Source organism: Carassius carassius, chromosome 6, assembly GCF_963082965.1.
Source record: "Carassius carassius chromosome 6, fCarCar2.1, whole genome shotgun sequence".
Taxonomy (NCBI): Eukaryota; Metazoa; Chordata; class Actinopteri; order Cypriniformes; family Cyprinidae; genus Carassius; species Carassius carassius.
The window spans coordinates 39,754,765-39,779,255 of record NC_081760.1 but is presented as its reverse complement, the minus strand read 5'-3'; the positions used below and the strand labels follow the sequence as shown (position 1 = coordinate 39,779,255).

Here is a 24,491-nt window from a genome sequence, read left to right as displayed (position 1 = left end):
ACACATACAAATCTATTTACAAAACCACATCAGTGAATAAAACAACAAAACAATCTGAGATTTGTATTTGATTGTATGTTTCTTAGTGACTTCTGATCTGTCTTAATTTAACTGAAGGAAATTACAAAACATTTGGCTGTCCAAAACATTTTTCCTAACTTCTGTGTTTAACATGATAATTGCTTTGTTGTGTATTTATTAACATTACATCCAGATATATCTTTGTTCTGTAATTTGAAGGTAAAGGAAGGGACGTGGTGAATTGTATAGGCTTTCAGATAAAACGTTTGTGTAGTCTTAAGATTATTATTAAATAGCATTTTAAGTTAAAGAGAAATTTGACATAATCCCATTCACAAAGAGGTGGTTTTGTTGCATATTCAGTGTTTGTTGATCCTGCAGGTAATATATTCATTCGCTTTTATATCCAATTGTGAAGTGACATGTCATGGGGTGACGAAAGCCGGAACTATGGGCCGGGACATTGTTGTGGTGGGGATACACAGAAGCAGGAAAAATACGATGGAATAGAAGATAATGAGGGTAATCACTGGCAGCTGTGCGGGGGAAAATATATAAGCAGGCGATTGGACTGGGAGGGAAATAAAAGAAGTTGACGTTTGAGAGAAGCGGGAGAAGAGGAAGGATCGGTGGAGATGCAGCACTGACACAGAGAGGAAGGAACTGGAGGCAGAGAAGATTCATCTTGAGATAAGTGCCTGGTCACTTTCTGTCATAATTATTCTATGAAGAAGCACTACGTTGACATAGTGCTGAAGTTCACAATCCTCTGTCTATTTGCTGAAGATGGATGTTTGGAAATGACACCGCAGTGAGAACTCTGTTTTGTATCAGCACACGGGACAGAGTTCATTGGTTGAGGCTGTCGTATGGGCCCGCACTCTGCCTTAAGGATCTGAGGTTTGTGCATGGTGTGCTGAGTTTCAATTATCATGTGTGAATGGGTGTGTTGTAGTGTATACACGAGTGTGGGACGTCGCAGAGTGTACGGGCAACCAGCCTATAATCCCTCGATGAATCGGTGTTCATTTGGGCGAGCCCTGCCCTGGGTGATGAAGAGAGGAGAATAAGTGATCTATAACCGATATATGTACCTCCTTTCTCTCTGTCTGAGCTCAGCGAAGCAGTGAAGTGTATTTACCTCCATTTATTCTCCGTCTGAATTCAGTGAAGAACCTGTTAAAGCTGTGAAGTATATGCACCTCCCTTCTCGCTCACTGAGTTTGGTGAAAAGCCTCACAGAGTTACTGAAGTGAGTTATCTGCTGTTGTCAGTCTGCTGTCAGAACCCTACTGCTGTGTAGAACCCTGTGACGTAAAGAACTGAGTCACCACTGACCCGTCCACTCTTATTGAATCTGTGCTGAAGTTCTGCAGAGCTACAGAGTCTGTGTGAAGTCCCGCAGAGCCACTGAATTAGTGCTGAAACCCCACTGAACTGAGTCCGCTGCTGATGATATCCAGCCTGTGGACTAGAAGAACAGAGTTCTCACCAAGCCTTCGCCATCTGGCGCCGTAGCCACTCGGGTGTTGATGTACTCCCCTTACTGTCATTTGTATTGGAGGAGGGGAACTAGAGACCACACACAGTCATTCAACATCGAGAGAGACGTTTTTAGAGACGTTCATTTTAAACAAATCAATAAACGTGTTAACTTTTGAATTCTTGTTGTGTGCCTTTTTTCCGGTATGGGGTAGCTCCTCAAGAAGGTGTGGTAGCTTGGGGGTGTCTGCTGACATGTAGTGCCTCCACACCTCCACCTTGGGCGTGACGCATACAGCCAGGTATGGTGATCCACAGGGGCGCCGGACTGGGGGTAAAACCAGTACTGATTACCAGGGCCCCAAAGGAAGAGAGGGCCCTTGAAAAGTCTGGAATATATATTTTCAAGGTGGGCGGGGGGAATGGGGTGTCTCGCCATTAGGACTGCCTATGCATAGGGCCCGGGATCTTGTGCAGCGCCCCTGGTGATCCATACTCAGAATTCATGCTCCGTATTTAACCCATGCACACACACGCACACAGCAGTGGGCATTATTTATGCTGCGGCGCCCAGGGAGGAGTTGGGGGTTCAGTGCCTTGCTCAAGGACACCTCAGTCATTGTATTACTGGCCCGAGACTTGAACCAACAACTCTCTAACCACTAGGCCACAACTTGAATCACTTTAAATGTGAACAGACCCACAGAAGTTGTGCTCTACAGCTTTTGTTTGTCAAAGTCAAAGTCAAAGTCGCCTTTATTTATATAGCGCTTTAAACAAAATCCATTGCGTCAAAGCAACTGAACAACATTCATTAGGAAAACAGTGTGTCAATAATGCAAAATGATAGTTATAGGCAGTTCATCATTGAATTCAGTTATGCCATCTCTGTTCAGTTAAATAGTGTCTGAGCATTTATTTGCAATCAGGTCAACGATATCGCTGTAGATGAAGTGTCCCCAACTAAGCAAGCCAGAGGCGACAGCGGCAAGGAACCGAAACCAGACGAAACCAGTAGTTCAATTCCAGGCTGCAGCAAAGTCAGATTGTGCAGAAGAATCATCTGTTTCCTGTGGTCTTGTCCTGGTGCTCCTCTGAGACAAGGTCTTTACAGGGGATCTGTATCTGGGGCTCTAGTTGTCCTGATCTCCACTGTTTTTCAGGGATGTAGAGGTCCTTTCTAGGTGCTGATCCAGCATCTGGTCTGGATACGTACTGGATCCGGGTGACTGCAGTGACCCTCTGATCTGGACACAGACTGGATCTGGTGCCCACGGTGACCTCGGAACAAGAGAGAAACAGACAAATATTACCGTAGATGCCATTCTTCTAATGATGTAGCAAGTACATAGGGTGTTATGGGAAGTGTTTCCGGTTCCGGTTTACCTAATTAATGCAACCTAAAAATCCTTTAACGGATTTGGATAATAAAAGCATATTAGTATGTTATGTGTATGCCAGGTTAAAGAGATGGGTCTTTAATCTAGATTTAAACTGCAAGAGTGTGTCTGCCTCCCGAACAATGTTAGGTAGGTTATTCCAGAGTTTAGGCGCCAAATAGGAAAAGGATCTGCCGCCTGCAGTTGATTTTGATATTCTAGGTATTATCAAATTGCCTGAGTTTTGAGAACGTAGCGGACGTGGAGGATTATAGTGTAAAAGGAGCTCATTCAAATACTGAGGTGCTAAACCATTCAGGGCTTCATAAGTAATAAGCAATATTTTAAAATCTATACGATGCTTGATAGGGAGCCAGTGCAGTGTTGACAGATCCGGGCTAATATGGTCATACTTCCTGGTTCTAGTAAGAACTCTTGCTGCTGCATTTTGGACTAGCTGTAGTTTGTTTATTAAGCGTGCAGAACAACCACCCAATAAAGCATTACAATAATCTAACCTTGAGGTCATAAATGCATGGATTAACATTTCTGCATTTGACATTGAGAGCCTAGGCCGTAATTTAAATATATTTTTGAGATGGAAAAATGCAGTTTTATAAATGCTAGAAACGTGGCTTTCTAAGGAAAGATTGCGATCAAATAGCACACCTAGGTTCCTAACTGATGACGAAGAATTGACAGAGCAACCATCAAGTCTTAGACAGTGTTCTAGGTTATTACAAGCGGAGTTTTTAGGTCCTATAATTAACACCTCTGTTTTTTCAGAATTTAGCAGTAAGAAATTACTTGTCATCCAGTTTTTTATATCGACTATGCAATCCATTAGTTTTTCAAATTGGTGTGTTACACCGGGCTGCAAAGAAATATAGAGCTGAGTATCATCAGCATAACAGTGAAAGCTACACACAGAAAAATGATGGGTTAAAAATAACCCAACTTGGGTTGTTCTATAACCCAACCACTGGGTCACTATTGCACCAGACCAACAGTAGTTAATTTGACCCAGCAAGACAGCAAGGTTGATCATTTTTAACCCAACAGATGAGTTAAATATTCTACCCAAATGCTGGGTCAAATTAATTATAATTATGGGTTGATTTAACTACATATTTGTTATATAGTGTACCAAAATGCTGGGTCAAATTAATTACAATTCTGGGTTGATTCAACTGCATATTAAGCTGGGTAAAATTAACCCATAAACAAGATTAAGTTTAACATTACAGTACAGTATATCACTGTAAAAAATTGTGCCGTTAAATAACAGTAATTTACTGGCAGCAGGGGTGCCAGTACAGTACTGTTAATTTACAGCTTTCAACCATTAATTTACCACTTTTAATTTTTTTTTTTACAGTATTTTCCCGTAAATTCTACCATGGAAATTGACTCCACTCCCACTGCTTCAAACAGTTTGAGTTTAAAAGCTAGCATTCTTACGATGTTAGTATTATGAACTTATTTTATTTGAGTCCACTGAAAATGAAATATGTAATGTAAAAATGCAAACACTTAATGTGTAGTAGTAAAGAAACTAAATGCATGACTTTTACTCAAATCGCTGCAGTTCATTATCAGCTGTAACACACATGTATGTGCTGAAGTACTTAACGCAGAGATCATCACTGTATCAGCGACACATTTACTGTCTTTATATAAAACAGCAGAAAATCAGAATTTGTGGCTCATCATTGACTGAAGCACAAGCTCTACTCTCCAGCACAATGGTGAACAACAAAACTACATTAAACTAACAGATCTCTCTGGTGCAAACACACATTAATACAGTCGAGTTCAGTATTTACTCTTATTATCAGTGTATGACTTTGCATATATTTTTTTCTATGGATGTTCACAAATATTTTAGTAAATGTTTTTTTCATTTGGTAAATCTAACATTTACATTTTACAGTATATTACTGTTTTCCCTTGACATAACGGCAACAAACTGTAGAAAAACACCTTTTTTTGCTGGCAACCATTAATTTACGGCAACAAACTGTAGAAAAACAGTTATTTACTGGCAGCAGGGGTGGCAGCAGGGGTGCCAGTAAATAATTGTTATTCTACAGTTTGTTTCCTGTAAATTAATTACAGTTTATTACTACTAATTTATGTTTCATGCTGTTTTTTCTTCATCTTAAATCTTTAACCCTTTAAACCCCACAACAGAATCCTTAGTTTTGAATGAACACTTATAATGTGTGCACACTACCGAGTGTTAGAGTAACACTGAGACAGTTAATGAGATAATTCTGTGATTAATTGATGATTGAGCATGAGTGATTAACACCTGCTATTAACAATCAGAATCACTGAAGGAAAGAGAAACACAAGAACTACAACTGTCCTCAGCCACTGCCTTAGATGAAATCAACTGAAATAAAAGAATTCATAAAATCTCTCAAGATCTGATTAAACATCTCCTAAAACAGCATCACCAGCTCCACTTATTAATAACCAGACTGACTTTACTTCTGTCAGATGTCTACAGAAGATCTTATTGAGAGTTAAATAGGTTTAGGTGGGGGTTTTTCACTACCATGATGGAGATCAGTGTTTACTTTAGTTGGGCTCTTGAACGTGACTTTTCAACAACCAAGTTTTTTTTTCTTACATGCTGTAGCAATGCATCTTTGGAGCTTGTTATAGAGGGAAAAAAGTCAACACAAGAAAAAAATCTGGTATTGTTGTTTATAGATTGACAAGAACAAACAATCTGTTATTTCTGATCCAATCCCATGTACCTTCTCTTATTGATACTACAGCAAGATAAGAAACACTGCTGAGCCATAAGTTATGAAAGACTGTTAAGAAAATTTCACTCATAAAAAAAAAAAAACCTTTGCTGAAATTTAGATAGAAACATCAATAATCAGCATATGAATCACAACAATCGTGACAATCCACAAAATAAATAAAAAGATAAGTTCTGAACATCACAAAACATGCTACTAAAACTTAAAACAAAAGCAAAATTATAAGCACATAAGAATTCAAGAAAATAAGTGAACAATTCAGGGGCATAATTTATTCATGCCGCAATGCATGCTGGGAGTCATGGATGAGTTTTATCCTGTGCTGGTACCCAGCATGCATTGCATTATAAACCTTTTGATTGTCACCATTGTTGAGATTCATATGCTGATTGTTGATGTCTCTCTTTGAGTGTTGTGGACAGTGATGCCCAAAATATTTAAAACTCAAACTGTCATTAAAAAATATGTTCAGATTATCACATTTTATTCTCATAAAGTTGAAGAAACAAAAAAATAGTGTAATTCACTCAAATTTTTCAACACCAAACAAATATTTGACTATTACAGCAACACTTTAAGTCAGTCTAGTAGATCATTCCTGACAGAAACAGCCATAATAACTTGTCCATCAAATGTAATATTGATGTAACAGATGTACCATAAAGATACAAATACAGCAATTGAAAAAAAAAATAAAGTACAAAAGTCAAGGGTCAGGAGCCCAACTAAAGCAAACACTGATCACTAAATGAAACTAACATTATCATCTAAATCTCTGTAATTCTCAATAAGATCTTTTGATCTCTGATCTCTGATCTGATAGAAATAAAGTCAGTCTGGTTAGTAATGAGTGAAGTTGGTAAAGCTGTTTGTGGGTTGTTTAAATCTTCAGTTGTTTTAATCTAAGGCTGTGGCTGAAGTCAGTTGTAGTTCTTGTGTTTGTCTTGTTTCTCTTTTATTCAGTGATTCTGCTCGTTAACAGCAGCTGTTGACCAGTGTCTGAATTCACTCATTAGTTTTCATTGTCTCTGTCAGGTGGACTATATTAGTAAACTCATGTAGGGAATAGTGAATGAGGGTGTAGGGTGTGATTTGAAACACAGACGCTGAGTGTCGACTTTGAACATTGTTAATTAACGATATATAGCAGCAGGCTACCTTCTCGAAAATGATGAATATTACCCAGAATGCACTGTTTTAATGAAAAACAGTATGTTACTGTCAAAATTTGGCCATTTTTTTACAGCGATTGTTAACAGTGTAGGAAAATAAACTGCAACAGACTACCCAAATAAAAGGGTGAAACTACAAACCTAGAACCGAATACATGCTAGATTTATGCATATTATGCAATAAATACACATCCTTTTTATTATTTCTTCGCCTCGCTGGATGAGCAGTCAGGTTCTCTGCTGTGTCGAGTGCTCGGTATGAGGACTCTGGTGATGATGTGATGATGAGGTTCGAAGCACAAACAACCCATGTGCTGGGTCAACTGATATAAGTTGATGGATTTTGACCCAACGCATGAGTTGCACAAAATAACCCAAATTCCTTATAAATAACCCATAATGGGTAAAGCATTTCATAACCCAGTAGTTGGGTAGATTAAATAACCCAACATTTTTTAGAGTGTAACACCATGTTTCCTGATGAAATCTCCCAAGGGTAACATATAAAGCGTGAAGAGTAGCGGCCCTAGTACTGAGCCTTGAGGTACTCCATACTGCACTTGTGATCGATATGATACATCTTCATTCACTGCTACGAACTGATGGCGGTCATATAAGTATGATTTAAACCATGCTAATGCACCTCCACTGATGCCAACAAAGTGTTCAAGTCTATGCAAAAGAATGTTGTGGTCAATTGTGTCAAACGCAGCACTAAGATCCAATAAAACTAATAGAGAGATACACCCACGATCAGATGATAACAGCAGATCATTTCTAACTCTAAGGAGAGCAGTCTCAGTACTATGATACGGTCTAAATCTTGACTGGAAATCCTCACATATACCATTTTTCACTAAGAAGGAATATTATTGTGAGGATACCACCTTTTCTAGTATCTTGGACAGAAAAGGGAGATTCGAGATTGGTCTATAATTAACTAGTTCTTTGGGGTCAAGTTGTGGTTTTTTGATGAGAGGCTTAATAACAGCCAGTTTGAAGGTTTTGGGGACATATCCCAATGACAATAAGGAATTAATAATAGTCAGAAGAGGATCTATGACTTCTGGAAGCACCTCTTTTAGGAGCTTAGATGGTATAGGGTCTAACATACATGTTGTTGGTTTAGATGATTTAACAAGTTTATACAATTCTTCCTCTCCTACAGTAGAGAATGAGTGGCACTGTTCCTCAGGGGGTCTATAGTGCACTGTCTGATGTGATACTGTAGCTGACGGCTGAATGATTGCAATTTTATCTCTGATAGTATCGATTTTAGAAGTAAAGTAATTCATAAAGTCATTACTGCTGTGGTGTTGGGAAATGTCAACACTTGTTGAGGCTTTATTTTTCGTTAATTTAGCCACTGTATTGAATAAATACCTGGGGTTATGTTTGTTTTCTTCTAAAAGAGAAGAAAAGTAATCGGATCTAGCAGTTTTTAATGCTTTTCTGTAGGATATGTTACTTTCCCGCCAAGCAATACGAAATACCTCTAGTTTTGTTTTCCTCCAGCTGCGCTCCATTTTTCGGGCTGCTCTCTTTAGGGTGCGAGTATGCTCATTATACTATGGTGTCAAACTGTTTTCCTTAAACTTCCTTAAGCGTAAAGGAGCAACTTTATTTAAAGTGCTAGAAAGAGAGAGTCCATAGTTTCTGTTACATCATCAAGTTGTTCTGAGGTTTTAGATATACTAAGGAATTTGGTTACATCAGGAAGATAACTTAAAAAGCAGTATTTTATGTGTTAGAAGTGATGGTTCTTCCATACTTGTAACAAGAAGTAGAATTTACAATTTTGGCTATATGAAGTTTGCACAGAACTAAATAATGATCTGAGATATCATCACTTGGCTGCATAATTTCAACACCATCAACATCAATTCCATGTGACAGTATTAAATCTAGAGTATGATTTCGACAATGAGTAGGTCCTGAAACGTGTTGTCTAACACCAATAGAGTTCAGAATGTCTATAAATGCTGATCCCAATGCATCGTTTTCATTATCAACATGGATATTAAAATCACCAACTATTAAAACTTTATCTGCAGCCAGAACTAACTCGGATGTAAAATCACCAAACTCTTTAATAAAGTCTGTATGGTGCCCTGGTGGCCTGTATACAGTAGCCAGTACAAATATAACAGGGGATTTATCATTAACATTTGTTTCTCTGGATAATGTTATATGAAGCACCATTACTTCAAACGAGTTATACTTGAAGCCTGTCCTCTGAGAAATCCTGAAAACGTTGTTATAAATTGAAGCAACACCTCCACCTCTAACAGCAATCTCAACTAGTACAACAAGCGCGCAAGTCATGTGTCACAAACATTGAACACTACACAAACAGTACTTTTTTTTTTCATTTAGGCAATTAATTTTAGTGACACAGGAGGTGCCGGATCCAATGTCGGAGGTGACGTAACATGTTCCGGCTCAAATTAAGCCCTGGTAAAGAGTGAGCGCCGCTCTCGTTCACGTTCATTGTATGAAAAGTGATTCGTTCAGTTCAGCGTTCGGCGAAAATATGAACGCGTTCAGTGAACGTCGTTCATTGAACGCGTTCATGCACAACACTGACAACCATACAAGAGTAATTGTTACTAAGCCTGCACCAATGTTCTTGCCCATTGCCTTCGCAGATTCCTGCAGCTAAGCTTGGATGTACATTTACATTATATTAAAGATTATTGATGACATGCCTCTGAAGTTTGACTTTTTTTACCATAACAATACTTATAGGCAACTAGTCATCATATCTCTAGCTCTTTAATGTATTTGCATTGTACTAAAGTGCGTTCATTTACATTACATGTACATTACATTTACTTTTATACTTTAAGTAGTTTTTTTAAACCAGTATTTTACACTTTTACTTGAGTAAAAAGCTTGAGTTGATACTTCAATTTCTACAAAAGTCTTTTTAAACCCTAGGATCTATACTTCTACTTGAGTAATGAATGTCAACTTTTGACACCACTGTTCATTGTTGAATGAGTGATATCTGCTGATACAGTTGTTAACTATTGTCTTGATTATAATCATCCACAGATTCTCCCTTCAGCAGATCAGAGTGAATGAACTTTAGTTAGACTCAGGGCTTCTTCTCCAAAGTTCTCCTGAAACTATTTCACTGTGTCTTTCTCTCTCTACTCTTCTGTGAATCTTACACCCAGTTTGAGCACCAGCAGAAACACATGAGGACCAGGAGAGGACAAAACTACACACGTTTCTATTTCAGACATCAGATGCAGTTTTATTCACAGCTGTGTTTAATAGGAGTGTCAGTTATAGAGACAGTCTTTCCACGCACCCCTCCTTGTTTCTCACATGATTTAATGACATTTTATTATCTCTGATTTATTTAAAAGTGCTATTAACCCTCAGAGAGGATTGCAGCTAAAGTTAAAAAAGCCAAAAAAATACATTTACAACAAATACAGATTGATCCTGTAAATATGGTACAAAAGAGTAAGTACATATATGTGTGATGTTTCCTGAAAATGAAGAAAGTGACAAAGCAGCTCAGTTCACACAAATGATAATTGCATTGAGATCTGAAAGAAAACTGATTGTTTTGTTTAATGTGAGTCTCTGCTGAAATGATGACTGATGTATTGATTCCTCTCAGCAGATAATCATGAGAGACTACTGAGATCACAAAAAAACTGATTGTCTCTGCAGCACAAGATCAAGATGAAAACATTTTGTCACATTTAGCCTCAAACAATGTAAAAACAAAAACGGTATGAATTTTTTGACGGTCACTTTTTAGCACATTTACAACAATATTTGTCAACTTAGAGATATTTTAAATAGTTAAGTATAAATATTAAATGTTAAACCTTAATGTTAAATGTTAAATCTAAATGCTAAATCTAAATCTAAATCTAAATCTAAATCTAAATCTAAATCTAAATATAAAATCTAAATGTTAAATCTAAATCTAAATCTAAATGTTGAATCTAAATTTTTCGGTTGAAACTAAATACTTAGCTAATATGCAAATTCAAAATGCCGGAAGTGCCAAAATAAAAGCTCGATGAGGTCCCCAGATAGCAAAAAATATCTGCACGGCTTCTTTTTGCCGCCGGCCCTAAGCTGTCGGCTATAGGTGCGTCCCGCTGGCGGGGATGAAACGTTTGCAGCCGAATACGTCACTCCCATTTCTTGCGAGATGCCGCCGGCGAAAAGCCGGCGGGCCGACTGCTTCATTTTCTTTGGCAGTTGCCTCTGTCTAATGGACCGCGGCCGGCTGGCGGCAAGCCACTTTTAATTAGAAGGATTTCTAATAAAATCGACCAGCAGCCATGGCTATGTTTTTAGCATGTTGGGAGTTAGAATGGAAGTGGAACTGACAGCATTTTAACTACTTTTCACATTTGAAGCGATTACAAAACCATAATAGCCTATATGTGAATTAAATCCCATATTAGTTTTTTTTTTTTTTTTTAAGCCATTAGGGTTTATTCTTGACTCTTGATTCCATGATAAGGTAAGGTTTAGGAAATGACGTTTAAATTACTCTGAAACTCTGAAGCGATAGAGTAGCCTAATAGGCTATATGTAAAATTATTTTATGCACTTAGGTGAAAATTGTTTACATTTCTTTGATTTATGCACAAATAAGACATGCATAAACCAAAAATAATTCCTTTTTTAAAACTTACTTGGCAATAAATATCTTTCTGATTCTGACTAGGTTTTAAAATAGATATTTAATTCATGGTATGAACAAAAATATATACTTTTTATTTTTTTTCCTGTTGTTTTATTATTTGTATTTAATTTTCTCTTATTTTTTTTGCACAGTCTAAAAATAGTATGCCAGACCTACATTTCACTGCTTTTTGCATGTCATATAACAAATAAAACTTAAATTTTGAATGGTGTGGAGCGTTACCTGTCATTGAGTTGGTGATAAAAAGGGATGGGGGAAAAGAGTGTCTTAAATTGGACTTTGGTACCATTAATATTTTCCTCTTATGTCTTGGAATGTTTTTTTTTTATTATTATTAATTCTTGTATTACTATTTAGATTTTTTTTTTCTTTTTTTAAATGAAATGTTTATTTGTAAAATTTACACTGTAAACCCTAATGTTGTCTTGACTTAAAAAATCAAGTAATGTTGACTAAACATTACTTAAAATTTTGCGTTTTGGCCCTGCCACATAAAAATATGAGTTAATTTAACTAATTTACCTTCAAAATGCATAAACTTAAGATTTTAAGTGTTGTGAGCTCAAATCATGAGTAATCCTTTGGAAAAACTCAACGTCACTCTGTTCTTCCTTTAATGTGATTGGCCATGGGAGGAATTCTGCCTAGCAACAAGAGAACAAAAGCACTGATTGGTGGATTACAAAATTCGTCCTTTTGGTCTGTTTGGTTTGCTGAACTACATTTCAAGATGACGTTTTTTTTAGTGTATTATGTTAGGTGAGTAAAGTTATGTAGTTATAAAGTTGTTTTGCATGATTTCTACTAGTGAAATATGTTATCCTTGTGGTACGTGATTTTGATATGGTATGATTATTGAAACGACAACTTATAGTATTTGATGAAGTGGCCCAATCATTTTTCTTTGAGAGAAAGAACATGGCAGCTAACGTTACTGCTTAACTCGTTAAACCAATACACTGGAAACCCTAATAAGTTAACTGAACTAAATTGATTGAGTAAACTCGTTGCCTCAATTTAATTGAGTAATGGAGTTTCCCAAAACTTACATATTTAAGTTTATTTAACTTGACAGTTTTGTAGATTGTACTTAAATCACTCAGTTCACCAAACTTGGTGCTTATTTAATGTACTTAAACGATTATGTTCACTTAACTTGGTATTAATTTCAAGTGTACTTATATATTTAAGTTAACTCAACATGTAAATTTGACAGAAAATTATGTTCTTATTTTTGACCGCACACTTTTTGCACACTGAAGTAAAACAAATAACAGCATATTTAAACTTTGACCTTTTGACAAAATGTCACAATATTTATGAAAATACAGTGAACCCTATACTGCACTGTAAAAAAAAAAGTTGTGTCAACTTAAAAAAATAAGGCAACTTATCGCTAGCGCTTTTTTGAGTAAACTTAACAAGAAATTACTATGTTTGTGTATTTTAACATCAACCTAATCCATTGGGCAAAGTTACGTCCAGTGGACATCTTTTTATGTCTTTGCAGACGTTGAAAAGATGTCCACTGAGGAGGCAGAATGTTTTATGATGTCTTTTTTAAAATCAGAGGTGTCAAGTCCAGGGGTCAGAAAGTAAAAGTCCTGCCATATTTTTGTTCCACCCATGAACTCAGCAGCTGATTTCACCAGAGGAGGAACCAAGTCATTCCTTTCAAGTCACAAACGAGTCTCAAGTTAAATCCCAAGTCCCCAAAGAGTTAAAGTTAGTGAGATAATTAAGTGACTAATTAAATGATGCTGTTATTGAAAATTACAGAGGATCGGATGATTTATTGTTTAAAATGATGCGACCATCATGGAGATCAGTGTTTGATTTAGTTGGGCTCTTGACCCTTTTAATAATACAAAGTAATTTGCTTTTAAGCACTTGCGGTTGTGTTACATAGTAAACATTAACACATTGCTGAATTGCTAAATTAAATTGCTCTTTTTTATCTAAAACATTTAATGAACACCATGAGGGTGTCTCTCTTTGGTTTGTTACATGATGTACAGCTATTTCTGAACTACAAAAAAGTCCTATTAAACAAATATTATTGAAATTCTTAAATATTGGGGGAAAATTATACAGGCTCAGGATTTTAGACATGAGCACTTATCATATGATCCTCAACAGTGGTGACAAAATTATTCATGCTACAGTCCTTGATGGGAGTTTTACTATGGTGTTACCCAGCATGCACTTCAGCTTGAAGAGTTTTGTTGATTGTCACCATTGTTGAGATTCATATGCTGGGTCATGATGTCTGTGCGTCTTAGTAGGACAAGATTAAAAAAATATATATATATATGCATTACATACATTAGATTTCAAATTATTTCATTATAACTATTATACCAACGGTTTATTTGCATGTGGCAGTTCCACAAGGTAGGTTATTAAAAAAAAAACTGAACATATGTTAAATTAAATACACTTTTTTTGGAAATAAACAGATTGATGCCTAACAATTACTTTGTCATGTAAAACCAGCTAGTAATGGTTTTCTGCACAGCACTGATCACACTGCTTTATAAAAGCACATGTACTTCTACAGGGAAATACCTAACACAAGAAGCCAAAGGTCAAGAGCCCAACTGAAGCAAACACTGATCTCCATGATGGTGGCATCAGTTTAACCAATAAAACATCAGCATCTGATCCTCTGTAACACACAATAATGGCAGGTGTTCATCACTAATGCACAATCATCATTTAATTAGTCTCTTAATTATCTCATTGACTTTAACTCTTTGGGGACTTGGGATTTGACTTGAGACTAGTTTGTGACTTGAAAGGAATGACTTGGTTCCTCCTCTGGTGAAATCAGCTGCTGAGTTCATGGGTGGAACAAGAATATGGCAGGACTTTTACTTTCTGACCCCTGGACTTGACACCTCTGTTTAAAATGTTTTTTATGTCTTCTGTACGTCCGATATAGACGTTCACAGATCCTCCTTATAAGGTTTTCTGTGACTTTATTTCTGTCAGACATCTAGAGAAGCTCTTATTGAGAATTAACAGAGGTTTAAATGTTGATACATTATACATTTGGAGTCACCATTGTGGTGGAAAGTGTTTGGTTTAGTTGGGATCTTGGTCCAGTTACTTCTTGTGTAAGCTTGTCTTTTACTGCTGTAACAGTGTATTTTAAAACACTGTTTTTGTGGCGAAGAAAGACAAACTTAAATGAGCTCAGGTGTTATCAGCTCTTTGCCGATGTTGGCTTGTCTCTTGCTGCTGTAACTTGTGTGTTGTAAAACACTGCTATTGTGGCAATTACAGTTGAGATCAGACATGCACATCTTGCTTGTAATGGTAATAAGTTAAAATAAAATGTACTGCTGCAACTGTGGATTCACTTTTATGGATAGAAACCTAGTAGATAAAATAATGTACTTACTTTTTGAAAACAGATCACATCGTCACAAACAGACATCAAGATTTTGGATATGCATCACATCAATGGTGACAATCAGAACAAAAAAGGCTGTAAAATAAGGATGAGTTTGTGCTATGGAGCTCTTTTGTTTGTCAAGGTTGTTGTGATGCATATGCTAAATCTAGAAGTCTCTGTGTTTGAGTACATGAACCTTTTACTCAAAATATTTCAAATGCATTCATTGTGTCCATCTTCAAAATAAGTATTTTGCTCTTGGTGCCTGTTAAAAATATCAAACAAAACTTATTTTATGATCTCAAATACGTATTATGTGATAACTTTCTCATCAACAAAAAACAACTGATAACACCTGAGCTCATTTAAATTTGTCTTTTTTCACCACAAAAACAGTGTTTTAAAATACACCAACTCAGCAGCAACTGGACCAAGATCCCAACTAAACCAAACACTTTCCACCACAATGGTGACTTCAAATGAATCAAGTATCAACATTTAAAACCTCTGAGTGATTTAGGTAGAGTCTACAAAAGCGTCAAGTTAAATAAACTTAAATATGTAAGTTTTGGGAGACTCCATTACTCAATTAAATTGAGGCAACGAGTTTACTCAATCAATTTAGTTCAGTCAACTTATTAGGGTTTTCAGTGTACTTCCATATGTGGCCTTTTGTAATGTTTCACCTAGAGCCAAGGGGGTTGTAACAATCTAAACAATATAATTCTCCCTGAGATTTCAAACTGGCATTAAAGAAAAACATTAACATACAGTAAACATTTTATTGCTCTAAATTACTCATTAATTTTCTTGATAATGATATAGAATTTAATTTAATTTATTTTGCCTGGAAATTAATCAATTTTTACTTTATGCACGTTTTTCTTCTATTTTAGATGCTGTTTGCCATTGTTCAGTTTATTGATGAGGAGGATCAGCCATTTGCAAGCTCTGAGGGAAAGCACTGCAAGAGCAGGTGAGAACATGCACAAAAAAGTCAAACTTAGGAAAGAGTATGTGAAGTATGTACAAAATTACCATATGCCTTTCATTTTGTAGCTTCAGATGACAGCGGCTCACTTCAAGAGCAGGTGAAGCAAGTTGGGACAATGTTGAAGACGTTTGCTTGCACTGGGCAATCAGGTACAACTTGCAAACAACACCTGTGGTTGTTGGTTTAATTCCCACTGGGGCCATCTATACATGTAATAGACCTAGATATAAATGTCATAGTTTAGTAGTTGAGGGACCAGGACTGACTATTATTTTATTTAACCCCTGTAGGTGCAGATCAGACCTTAGTGCTGCGATGTCTTGGAGAGTTTGGCGATGTTGTGCGTAGCATGGACAACAAAATGGACACTATGCTGCAACATTTCAGTGCCAATGTGTCTGTTGGAGAGTTATCCCTGCCAGGGGATCTATTACTCCCCCTAGACACCCAGGAAGATTTAGCGTTGCTTGACAACAGTTTGAGGCAGGATAAAGAGCTCCAGGAACGATTTGTAAGTGTGCTGATTTCGTTTATAACTCCATAGGGTAATCTAAAAAGTAGAATTAAGATTGTACACTGCATATTCTACAGTCTGAATCCACACCCTGTCACATTTTATATGTATGTATGATAAGCTTCAGAGAAATGTAATTTGTAACACTTTTTTTGGATTTTCAGCTTCGGTTTTTCGCAATCAAATGTGGGAGGGACCTAAAGACAACCGTCTGGCAGATGCTTCAAATTATCTTCTCTAATCACCTTTCCATCAATACAACCTGGACTGGAGTTGGGGATAAAGCATGTTTTAGAGACATGTTCCTTAAGACCATTGTTCAAAGTAAGTTGGATGTAAAAAAAAAATGTTTAGTAGATGTGTATGGCATTATGCCATTCAAATGGAATCATCTACAGGAGCCATCCGGAAGAACCTGGCAACCCAGGATGCCACTGATGAAGCCGTCCAGGTTAACGTTACGCGTTACCTGAAAGGAGAATCTGACTGTGAAGGCGAAAAAGGCGCCGCACAGCTGAGAGGGACCCACAGCCGACCCCTTAAACCTAGGCTGACTACTGACACCCCAGCATCACTGACAACTGGAACCCTTTCTTTATCCTGCAGTCAGTAACGTCAAGACCCCTAAAGAAGCCAGAAGTGTCAGACTGCACTCACCCAATCCACACTGTTCACTGTGGATATTATCATAGTGCTTAACTCTTATTATATTGTTAAATATAGCTTGCAAATCCTTGTGCCACAGGTCAGCATTGCAGTTATATCTGTTCTACTACTGTTTTTACCTCAGCATTTTTTATATATTTGTGAAGATGTTTATCACAGATACAAGAGACATCTTGTACCCCAGGTCAGCAATGCCATTATAATGGTCTATTCTACTCCAGAGCTTTATTCTAAATTATTACCACTTATCTTATTGTTAGAAATGGCTTGTAAATGTGATGTTATACCTGAATTTTTTTTGGTGTCCTGCACATTCTTTGGTACCAGATATACTCATTACTTATATTTACTGGTAATTCTTTTCATCCCAGAGCTGACCACTTTATATTATTAACAATTATTGTAAGTGTTATAATTTGCTTGTAAGCTAAGGCTGTTTTTTTTTAACAATTTAATTGGAAACCTGCATGTTCTTTTGTGTGTGTGTATATATATATATTTTTTTATTTTTTTTCTGTTATTTATATTTCAGTGATCTGACATCATGTTTCAATGACAGTTACTCTACTTTGAAATGTGGAAATAAAACTTTAAATGGAAATTTGCCTGGTTTGATCAATCATTATTCTTGATAAACTGCATGATATATATATATAAGCGGCAACCGATCGCTCGAAAATAGAATTGCCTCCGACGGGCCGCGGAAGGGTCGCCTTTGATATAACGGCGGCGGGACGGTGGTTGGACCGCGGGCCGGCCGCGGAACGAAGGCGGTAGGAAGGCGGCTGCCGCTTCTAAAAAGCAGCTGCCGCCGGCGGTGCACCATCAAACGTGTTTGCGATTACGCCATTCTGATGCTTCTACTGCCGCCGGAGCGCTGCCGGCGGTCCGCCGACTCATTGCTATCTGGGTCAGTGTGTGTTTATAGCATTGTGTTAAACAAGGAATGAATAAAAATCATCTCATCCGAGGAAATTGACTCTTGGACATGGATTATCGTAATAATGACTACCGTATTTTCCGGACTATAAATCGCACTTTTTTCATAGTTTGGCTGGTCCTGCGACTTATCAAAATTAATTTGACATGAACCAAGAGAAAACATGACCGTCTACAGCCACGAGAGGGCGCTCTATGCTGCTCAATGCTCCTGTAGTTTTTATATTTTTAACTCCACTAATGTTTTTTTTTTTATAGAATTAGAAAACCCCAAATCGTTATCTCTATAATATTTTTTCAATTATTTTATGTGATTTTTCTTTTCTTGTATAGGATCTCATATGATGAACACGTTACATTTGTATTTACAGTTTTATGGTGTTATGATTGTTATTGTTAAATACAACCGTCTTACCCTGATCTTTTATGTTATAAGTTTGGCAATAATAATAAATAGAGGTACAGGTGCACTACCACTTCACAGCATCACTAACTCCACAGTCCAGTACAGTTTCTCTCAGCGACTCTGCAATGTATGCACACGTCGAACAGCTGCTCGAAGATCTCACCTTTGGAGAAGACTGATGGTTTTATACTCTAAAAATGTAAGTATTACTACTCAACAATGAAGATTACCCCATAATGAACTGCATCCTTTGCCCACCCCAACACTTACATGCAATAATAATGATAAATGCCAATCAATAATTATATACATTTTTTCCTTAAAATTACATTTTAGTAAAAGAAGCAAAATGTATTTTCTGTCGTGACATAGCTATACAAGAATATACACTAATGCAGTTGATGTGAATGCATCAGTTTTCAGTCAAGCAATTAATACACAAATAGATAAAATATTTATATTGTATTTACTGACAACAAGAAACATGTTTAAATGATTAAAAGAATGTATAAATGTTAGCATCACAATAAATGCATACATGTACAAGTCAACAACACATGAAACAAAGCTTAATTCAAACTTACTGTTCTAATAATCATATATTTACAGATGCTGAATCCCACATCTTACTCTCATCTCAACACAGCTGTGCCAATTCTGCTGCTGCCCTGTGCTTCACAGTCTCACTCTTCTCAACGGGGATGTCTTTGAGCAACAGGATGAGGAAGACCATGATGTCGGCTCTCTGAACCACACAACCTTCAAGCGAGAGCAGAAGAACACGTGCAGGACAATCTGACTGCTGCTGTGTCTGCTCCAAAACAATCGTGTGCCTGCTCTCCACGAGCACTACTACCTTTAAAACATTTACACAGAGTTTACAAGTACATGCATTAATTATTACTTTTGTAGTGGGCTAAACCACTGAACTGGTTCAAAACCAGCAGTATGTCTGGGAGCACGGCTCTTTTCTCCAGGTGGATCAGAGGATTGTAGGCCCCTGTCATAAGAGCACTGTCAATCACTTCAGATAAAAGATCCATCACATTTTTTGATGATGCTTTTTGAAGCTTCTGAAAGTCAGCCTTCATTGTATAAACAGAAACCAGCAGAACAAACTTTACCAAAATCAAATCCTCGGTGTCTTGTGGTCTTTCTCTAGATGCTCTCACTGCTCTGGGGTCACTGATGAGGAAGAGACCACAGCAGCATCTGGTCCTGATGAGAGCTGGAGTGATGGAGCACCTCATCCATATCTCTGGACCTTTTCCGGATGCTGCAGTGGACTTCTCCATCCTCAGTGCACACACCAGTCTGCAGACATTTTCATAACCTACACAAATACACACACACACACACAATAAAAATAGTCATTACTTTATTATTTTGTTTCAGGTATTTCCTTTTTTCCCCTTTCCTTGCAGGTCCTGCTCCACCACAAAAGATCTGCAGCAAATGCACAGAAATCAACAATAAGAAAAGTGCTGTTATAACTCTTTGAAATTACACTAATTAAAATGTTTCATTTATTTGTGTAGTGTACTTACACAAATCCTTTGATGGCAGCATTCCTTCATCAGTCACTCTTCAGCAGATAAACACACATGTGTCTCATCTGTCTCTGTAACATCCAGACAAGAGTCAGTCTCCTCTGTGATTTATCTGTAATATACTGCATCTACATGTTTAGTTAGTAACTGATGTAACTCGCTTTTTATCCAACACAAATGTTCCTAATATTATCAATATTGCAAATGGACAAATAAAATAGATAACCTGTGTTTAGTTACTGTATGTAGGTTTGTTTGATTACATGACTTACACTCATCTAAAGCAGTGTTGACAACAATGAGTGAACTCAGATGCCTGTTTCATGTCTGTTAAATGTGCTCACCTGCAATACTTATCAAAGACTATCCTGTCAGATGATAGACATTTAGTAATAGTCTTCAAGATGTATATATGGTTTATGTAAATCCACTTTTGAGTCGTGTACTTAATGGAGCTCCCCTGTTAGTTATTCATTATAAAACGTGTTTTTACAGCACAATCACAAATATGCTGTATTATGTAAGTAACAAACAGGGTTTAGATTAAGCCAGGATCAGGCCATGGCTCAAGATCTTTCCTGTGAAACCGGAGGATAGCGTCTTTACACCTTTTGCTTATATGTTGCTGACTTTACACCTTAGATTTAATAGATTATTAACTCCAAAATCAATACCACTGTATGAAAATAACTTGTATTCTTAAATTTAAATAATTATTTCGTGAAAAAAATATATTCTCACCATTGTAACTCACAGCAAGCCGTCATATTCGTCTTCTTCCCAGTTTAATGGCGGTTGGCATCCAGCTTATTGGCGCAATACCGCCCTCTTCTGTTCCGGAGTGTGGATCAAACATTGTTCCCTAACATTAATATCTACATACACTAGCGTACTCTTCAAATACAGTTTCTCCAAACGTGTTTATTATTTTAGGTAGTCATTATCAAGATAATACATGTCCAAGAGTCAATTTCCTCGGATGAGATGATTTTTATTCGTTCCTTATTTAACACAATGCTATAAACACACACTGACCTCATCGAGCTTTTATTTTGGCACTTCCGGCATTTTGAATTTGCATATTAGCTAAATATTTAGTTTCATCCGAAACATTTAGATTCAACATTTAGATTTAGCATTTAGATTTAACATTTAGATTTAAATTTGTATTTAGATTTAACATTTAGATTTAACATTTAGATTTTATATTTACATTTAGATTTAGATTTAGCATTTAGATTTAACATTTAACATTTAGGTGTAACATTTAATATTTATATTTAACTATTTAAAATATCTCTAAGTTGACAAATATTGTTGTAAATGTGCTAAAAAAGTGACCGTCTAAAATTCATACCAGTTTTTTAAACATTGTTTGAAGCTAAATGTGACAAAATGTTGCTGTTATTTTCAGCATGAGCAGCTTTACAAACGGCACCCGATAAAAACCCGCATCATTCAGCTTCTTCAAAGAGTCTAATAGAGTCATTACAATTGAATCTCGACAGATAAATCACAACAGCATATCACATATCCACAAGTGCTCCTCTCAATCCCAAACACATTTAGGATGTTTGGTCGAGTCTTTGCATTCAGACTGCAGGAAATATATCCAATGTGTTTGTTTAAAGAAGAAAGTGTATAATTGTATGAATATTGTATCACAAATTGAGCTATAAAACACATCTAATGATCATTTAAAAAATAAAATAATAATAAAAAATAATGTAAAACAGCATTTAAGATATGTTTCTGAGACGTCGCTGGATTCTTTCAGCCAGAGAAGAGACATTCTTTTATATTTACATGTATAATCGTACATTTCCATTAAGCAATATCAAAACGAACACCAGACATTTATCCTCAGTAACAAACATTTGATTAATAAATTAAATATTTGCATTGCATGCTATCAGATGTTTGAATGTCAAAGTTTGGCTGCTCAGCAGGTCACTGCATGGAAATATATGACCACTTGAGGAAATCATGTGACCACTGATCTTCGGATTTAGATGAGGTGAGGACATTGCCAGAGGACAGATATATTTGAATTGATGCTAATCTGTCTGGATGTGTGGTCGTTTATCTCCATCTCTCCTTAATGTCTCTCTTCTTTCTTTCACTTTCAGTTCTGAACACAAAGCGGTTTTGATAATAAATTTCTTAAACTTGCATTGGAAATGGAAGGCATTTTTTCAAATATATTAAATAAAGCTGATGTTCCAGTGCCTAATGCACAGAAATGTCCTTAACTCAAACTGCTCTGACAATAACTCATCTAATAAAATACAAGAAGAGTTTACTTTAGGAGAAAATACAACAGGAGGGAACAGTCTACTAAAACTTCTACTTATAAAAAAATAAAAGAAGAAATATAATATACATTTTAAAATATTAACTATTGTACTATATTTTGATTATTTAAAGTTGCATAATGTTATTGGGATGCCATCCAAAACACTTTATAAGGTCTGTAAACTTTATCCATTATCCTCTAGCACACATCCTGCATTTTCATGCAGAACATATCATAACTGACTCATCTTTAACATATATAAATCATTTCTACTCATCATATTACAAGAGGTTAAATGAGTTAAAACAGCATGTTTGTTTAAATTTACATTTATATTTACATTCAGTCAGCAGTTTTTATCCAAACGACTTACAAATGAGGAAAAAAGCAAACACCAGCAATTCATCAAAAAGGAAAATAAACATGTAAAGCCCTGCAGTACTGGGTTAAAGAAATTAAAATGACTGCATATACAGAACTGTACAAAATGACAAAGATATGCTTCACTTTTAACTTCTGTGCAATACTGTATTATTATTAATTCCTTTACCTCAATTTATTTAGCAAAAAAGTAGTTAAGCTCATATTTGCTCTGGAATAAGCTGTCATGCAGGTCATAAAGTTGTGGCTATTTATGCAATATTTGCATTGTATTTGTAAATATTTGCTAAGCATGCTCACTTATCAAAGGCAGCTGTAAGACAAATAATTATACAATAATTACACAGAAAATATTGTTTGACTAGCAGCTCCCAAATTTCATAGTCTTTCCATCCGCAGTCCATCATGTCTCATGCCAATGAACAAACTTAACATTCTTCTGAGCAACATGATCTCATGAGTATTAAAATGTACTTTACATAAACCGTGCTTACATCAAACATACATTTAGACACTAAAATGGATAATGTTGATTAATAACTTAAATTCTGCTTTGTATCTTTACCTGTAAAATGATTGTATTCTGCAAGAGAGAACTATGACTTTAACACATTCTCTTTTGGTACCGCTTTTGAGATTTTTTTCAGTAAATTCAAGTTACTGAAAACATTTTTTTTATAAAATAAAGTCTATCTGTCAAGTTTCCTTTAAATACTTGGTTATGGTTAGGTTTAGAGGTAGGAGTGGGATTAGCGACTTTTTGAAATGCTTTTCCTGCACATTTCATCTAATTTTATATCTTTTTATATTCACTATAAAATAATTATATTTAGGTTTGGTTAAGGGATCTAAAAACAATTCATTTGTGTATCAATAAAATTATATAAAACTATACAAATAAATTATATAAAACATTTGTATTTTTTATTTTTATTTTTTTGCTACAATAATGTTTACATTTTAAATGTTTCAGTATTACCAATTTGTATGTTTCAGTATCAATCAAAACAGGCAGAAATTTATGTTTTGTGCCTGTAAATGTTAAGTACTTATACCTAACAATGAGAGCAGGCCGGTCTGAGACACAGACTTAAAATGACAAGTCTTTCCTGAACATGTATCTATGAAATCCGTGAGTAGTAACAGTAGTAACAGAAACTTTATTGCCAGAGTTTTTAACAACCCAGAAAAAGAAGACAAAAAGAGAAGATGCCTCGATCTGAGAGAAAAACACTCTCCGATCACAGGAAAATTCTCCAGGATCTAAAAAGTCCTATGAAGCAAGTAAGACAGACTTGTTGTGTTGAATGTAAATGTAATGAGCATTTGGGTTTAGAGTAATTTTCTGTTTTGAAAATAAGATGCAAGGAATTGGATGAGTTACAAATGAGACAACACACTGTCACCACCCTTATGAAAAATAATTTTATTCAACTGTGCTATTAGTATACTTCTTTTAAACTAAAAATAGGAAAGTATACTTTTAGTTTACTTTTTATGTACTTCTCAGAAATGCTTTTTATGTACTTCTCAGAAATATACTTAAAATTACGTTTAAGTATACTTGACTTATACTTACAAAAAGTCTAAATATATTTGAGCTATACTCCTAGAATCTGTGTTTTCATTGTTTTATGGTAGAGGGTGCTAGTATGCATCTTCTGTACAAAATTTTCAAATTGAAGAAGAAAAAGAAACACCACCCAGCAGGCACAGTACATCAATGTGACGTCAGGGAAGGTTGGACTCCAACTAATCCAATGTCAGTCAGACGTCATATTTTGGTTGAAAATTAAAGTCGGATTGACGTCTAAACCCAACTTT

General features: G+C 36.0%; 1 protein-coding gene across 1 annotated transcript; it reads left to right on the top strand.

Moving 5' to 3' along the window:
* Positions 1 to 15,908: 15,908 nt before the first annotated feature.
* On the top strand, positions 15,909 to 17,696 carry LOC132142878 (uncharacterized). The gene is made up of 4 exons (XM_059553062.1): positions 15,909 to 16,064; positions 16,206 to 16,426; positions 16,594 to 16,753; positions 16,828 to 17,696. The coding sequence occupies exons 1-4, from the start codon at positions 16,031 to 16,033 to the stop codon at positions 17,040 to 17,042; spliced, it is 630 nt and encodes a 209-aa protein (XP_059409045.1). The 5' UTR covers positions 15,909 to 16,030; the 3' UTR covers positions 17,043 to 17,696.
* Positions 17,697 to 24,491: the final 6,795 nt, after the last annotated feature.